This window comes from Otolemur garnettii, unplaced genomic scaffold (assembly GCF_000181295.1).
Source record: "Otolemur garnettii isolate 467f Iridium unplaced genomic scaffold, OtoGar3 scaffold00008, whole genome shotgun sequence".
Lineage (NCBI taxonomy): Eukaryota > Metazoa > Chordata > Mammalia > Primates > Galagidae > Otolemur > Otolemur garnettii.
Window position 1 is genome coordinate 12,387,205 of NW_003852403.1, and position 5,313 is coordinate 12,392,517.

A 5,313-nucleotide genomic window follows, 5' to 3' on the forward strand; every position below is an offset into this window, starting at 1 on the left:
TAAATAAATAAATAAATAAATAAAATTAAAAAAAAAAAATAATGTTTACATAATGAAGTAGGGACAATTTCCCATCACCCACATGATTTTTTTTTTTTTGGAGACAGAGTCTCACTATGTCACCCTTGCTAGAGTGCTGTGGCGTCACAGCTCATGGCAAACTCAAACTCTTGCGCTTAAGCCAGCGGTTCTCAACCTGTGGGTCATGACCCACAGGAACTGTATTAAAGGGTTGCAGCATTAGGAAGGTTGAGAACTACTGGCGTAAGTGATTCTCTTGCCTCAGCCTCCCAAGTAGCTGGGACTACAGGCACCTGCCACAGCGCCTGGCTGGTTTTTTTGGTGCAGATGTCATTGTTGTTTGGCAGGCCCAGGCCGGGTTTCCTGCCAGCTTCAGTGTGTGTGACTGGTGCCCTAGCCACTGAGCTACAGGTACTGAGCCCACCGACATGATTTTGCAAGGGGTACAAATGTCTCTTAAGTTAATGTAAGTCCTTTATACAACTTGATTTGTTCTATTCTTAATTGTTCAGACAGGGTTTCATCAATTTATGTAACAAGTCATGTCACTGTCATAGAATAACTCACTCATCATATAAATCAGACGTTCTCAAACTGTGGCCTGTGGGCTACATGCAGCCCGCTGAGGACATTTATCCGGCCCCCTGGGTGTTTTTGCCACCGCTGCCTGTCTTGCTTAGCAACCGACTTGTCCCAGGGCCCACAGTCTGGCCCTCCAATGGTCTGAGGGACAGTGAACTGGCTCCCTGTTTAAAAAGTTTGAGGACCCCTGATGTAAATCATCTCTGTGCACATTTATTCATCAGTTTACAGTAGAAGCAGCACAAAATAGTTATCAGGAGACTTGATTCCAAGCCTTTTCTATGTCTAAATGAGTAGAATTTATAGAACTTCTTTAGGCTCTGGTGTTCTCATCTGTAAATCAGGATTATTACCTTCCTGTAATAGTAATTAGAGGACTAAATATGAAAATGTATTTATGATGACTCATACCTGTCATCCCAGCACTCTAGGAGGCCGAGATGGGTGGATTGCTTGAGCTCATGAGTTCTAGACCAGCCTGAGCAAAAGCAAGACCCTGTCTCTACAAAATAGCTGGGCATTGTGGCAGATGTCTGTAGTCCCAGCTACTCGGGAGCCCAAGGCAAGAGATTCACGTGAGCCCAGGAATCTGAGGTTGCTGTGAGCTGTGACAACATTGCACTCTACTCAGGATGACAAAATGAGATTGTCTCAAAATATATATATATATATTTAAAGTACTAGCGTAGCATCTAATATATGCTAGGTTAATTTGAATTCATACTTTCCTTCTGGGTCTCCTTTTCCTCATATAAAAAATGTATAAAAATTGAAGGAGTTGTACTAGATCAGCAGTTTCATGATGGTGTTCCCTAGAGCATGCTGCAGAGCCAAAGGCAGAAAGGCAAAATAGCTAGGTCTCCAAACCTCCATCCTCCCCTCTAATCAAAGCCATTTTTCTTTGCACTCTTTTATATTTTAAAGTTCCTGGTAAAAATTTATTTGAGAAAATGAGGTCTGCAACCTAAAAAAATGTTTAAAAACAAATTAGAGCCAGACACAGTGGCACTCACCTGTAGTCCCAACTACTTGGGAGATGGAGTCAGGAGAATTGGTTGAGCCCAGGAGTTTGAGGGTAGCCTAGGCAACATAGATTTTGTCTCTAAACAAAAGAAAAACAAATAAAAAACCAAGTTAGACTAGCTAATCCCTAGTCTAGTGTTTTTATGATTGCTATTTTGGGTTCTCTTATAAAAAAAATAATTATATATTTTATTTTCTATAGTTCTCTTGCCATGAGCCCAGGTGAAGAAATCTTAACCTTATTACAGACAGTACCATTTGATATAGAAGAACTTAAGAAAGAAGAAGCTAATCTTCCCCCAGAGGATGGTAAGTGAGGGACCAGGATAGAGTGGAAAGACTAAGAAGAATTAAAACCTGTCACTAAGGCTCAGTACCTGTGGCTCAAGTGGCTAAGGTGCCAGCCACATACACCTAAGGTGATGGGTTCAAATCCAGCCCAGGCCTGCCAAAACAACAATGACGGCTGCAACCAAAAAATAGCTGGGCATTGTGGCAGGCGCCTGTGGTCCCAGCTACTTGGGAGGCTGAGGCAGGAGACTTGCTTGAGCCCAGGAGTTGGAGGTTGCTGTGAGCTGTGACACCACAGTACTCTACCCAGGGGGACAGCTTGAGGCTCTATCTCAAAAAAAAAAAGACCTTTCACTAAATCTCACAGGGTTCTTTCTTGAGAGTACGTGTCATGTGGCTGTAGAATTACAGTATCATGCTTTCTTTTTCAGATGACCAATGGTTAGATCTCTCACCAGATCAGCTGGACCAGCTACTACAGGAAGCCGCTGGCAAAAAAGAATCTGAGCCCATTTCCAAGGAAGAGAAGGAGCAGAATTATGACTTAACTCAAGTTTCAGAGAGCATGAAAGCTTTCATATCCAAAGTCTCAACCCACAAGGGGGCAGAGCTGCCGAGGTAATTTGTGTTAAAGTATAAATATACAAATAGTTAGAACCCAGAAGTTGAAGTCATCAGTCATTGCATTTCCAGTCTTTTTTTTTTCTTTTAAGTAAATGATTTATACTGCTTTTTCTTTTTTTGTGCATAGTATGGTGGTAACTTACTTATCTGAAGTCATATTTCTAGTAGGCTAGATGCTTCACAATCTCCAATGTAAGCCAGAAACATCACTCAACAGATCTAAAAATCATCATCTAGAACCACTCAAAGTACTTCACTCTTTAGATTTTAGTTAGAGCCTTACATGTTCAACATTTAGCTTTCAACAAATTTAGACTTCTGATCTCCCACCCTACAAGCAGATGGAAGCTTTAAACTCAAAAGAAGGGGATAAAAGGACTCTTCAAAGTCAGAAATAATAACAGAAAAAAATGCAAAAGTACATGTAGCAAGTACCAGGAAAAAAAGGAAGAATTGTTGCTTGCACAGCAAATATTTATTAGTGTTAATGCTCTTGAACCTAGACTAATTAGGTTCAAGATTAAAATTTATGTCCAGGATTATCTCTTTAAGAGGTGAAGAGAAGGGAAGGTATGTTCTTGTTTATTTTTTAGCTTTAGCTCTTAATGGGATAGGCTTTATTTAAATTAATTCAAATAAATAAGTTTTTTAATCTAATGCTAGATATATCTTATAAAGGGTAAAAGATCCATAAATCAGCCTCAGTTACATGTGCATAAACAAGGTATGGTTTTTACTTTTCTTTCATTAGACATTCCCATTTCTGGGGCTCTGCAAGGCCAACAACCACAGGATTTTAAAAATTTAAGCTACAATTTTCCATGCTGTGCCTTCTTTGAGATTATATCTTTGGTAGTTTTCCTGAGAATGGTGCCACTTTAGGAAAAGTTTCAAACAGTTACATTCAGGAAAAATTGTCTTTTTCCTTTAATCTTGCAGAGAACCTTCTGAGGCTCCAATCACTTTTGATGCAGATTCTTTCCTGAATTATTTTGATAAGATTTTAGGTAAGTTACAGTTGGATGTTTATTTTCATTTTGAAACTGTAAGTAGTATGGCTGTTGCTAGAGCCTTGGAACATTAGGTAGCTCACAAGCCAGCATATTTGCTTTTTCTTCATGATTTTGAGTTGCTTTCAAACATAAATTACTGCCCTATTGAACGATTTTGTAAAGACTGACTAACTCAGTGCTTGACGTAGTAACTACTCATTAAATATTTGTTCAGTAAGTGGATGTTTTGTGTTTAGACAGAGTTTTAACTTGGCTCCTACATTATATTGTTTTTTTCTCTTTGAAACTTACTGTACTTACAAATGAATAAGAAAAAGGAAAATAGCCCAATAAAAAAAACCATATTTAGATATGCAGAGATAAAGTTTCAGATGCCCATCAAGTTTATTTCTAGTTTAAGATTGAGATATCAGACAAACTTCTGTATGGCTTGAGTGTTAACATCAAAATGTATTCATGTATTACATAGTTTTTAAATTTTTTTTAGAAAAATATTTTAATTAATTAAATTTACTTTTTATTTATTTTTGGATAATTTCATTCTGTTGCCCAGGCTAGAGTATCGTGACATCAGGCTAACCCACCGCGACCTCAGACTCCTGGACTCAAGGGATCCGCCTGCCTCAGCCTTCCAAGTATCTGAGACTACAGGCATGAGCCACAACACCTGGCTAATTTTCCTGTTTTTGGTAGCGACAGGGTCTTACTCTTGCTCCTGAGCTCAAGTAATCCTTCTGCCTTAGGTGCCCAAAGTGCTAGGATTACAAGCATGAGCCACTGTGCCTGTCCTAAATTTTCTTTTTATAAAAGCTGATCTTTTGGCTCTGATTATTCACTTTTCCACAAATGCCTACCATCATTACCATTTGTGGAAGGGGTTTTTGTGAAGTAGATTGACTATGTATATAAGTGCTTTTCTGTGGGTAACATTCTAAATCTTTTGAGATGTGTAGTCACTCAAAAAAAAATTTTACCTTTTACCCCACGCTTGTAATCCTGGCACTCTAGAAGGCTGAGACAGGTGGATTGCTTACATTCATGAGTTTGAGACCAGCTTGAGCAAAAGCAAGACCCCATCTCTACTAAAAATAAAAAAGCTGAGGCAAGAGGATTGCTTGAGCCCAAGAGTTGGAAGTTGCTATGAGCTATGACACCACGGCAGTCTACCCAGGGCAACAACATGAGATCTTATCTCAAAAAAAAAAATAATTTACCAAGTGGCTTTTTCTGTGCTTCTGTCTGTGTAGGGCCAACGCCTCATGAGTCAGACTCTGATGATCTGGATGAGGAAGATTTTGAATGTTTAGACAGCGATGATGACTTGGATCTCAAAATGCAGGACCCTTGTGAAGAGGCTTCTCTGAAAGGAACTCTTAATAATCTGAAGTCATATATGGCCCAGATGGACCAGGAACTGGCACACACCAGCATTGGCAAAAGTTTCATCACCCAGAAACAAGTGGTATGTATGTTTTTAACCTCTTTCCCTTTCTGAGTCTGTTATATTAGATAACTAAAAACCAGTTTTTTTCTGTTTGTGATGTGTGAGATTTAAAGTAAATTAGAATGCTAACTTTTTCCTAACTCTGGTAGGATTATAAACTTTATTTTCCTAAACATAAATTTTATTATATTACTTATTCTATGTTATCTATCAGGATTTAAAATGTCATGTAAACATAATGTGCTCAAATTAGTATGTGGCTGCACATTAGTACTAACAGCTTACTTAATAGACTTTATTTATTTTTTTTTTTTT

At 38.5% G+C, this 5,313-nt stretch overlaps 1 protein-coding gene and 1 pseudogene across 2 annotated transcripts in view; both read left to right on the forward strand.

Moving 5' to 3' along the window:
- The window catches only part of LOC105886378, a 3,870-nt pseudogene extending 3,076 nt beyond the window's left edge, over window positions 1-794 (forward strand).
- The window catches only part of ECD (ecdysoneless cell cycle regulator), a 42,190-nt gene that overhangs the window by 32,837 nt on the left and 4,040 nt on the right, over window positions 1-5,313 (forward strand). For both annotated transcript variants that reach the window (XM_003783564.3, XM_023509642.1), the window contains exons 10-13: window positions 1,829-1,935; window positions 2,349-2,535; window positions 3,481-3,548; window positions 4,802-5,016. In XM_003783564.3, coding sequence (XP_003783612.1) covers window positions 1,829-1,935; window positions 2,349-2,535; window positions 3,481-3,548; window positions 4,802-5,016 — 577 coding nt within the window. The remainder of the gene's footprint in view (window positions 1-1,828; window positions 1,936-2,348; window positions 2,536-3,480; window positions 3,549-4,801; window positions 5,017-5,313) is intronic.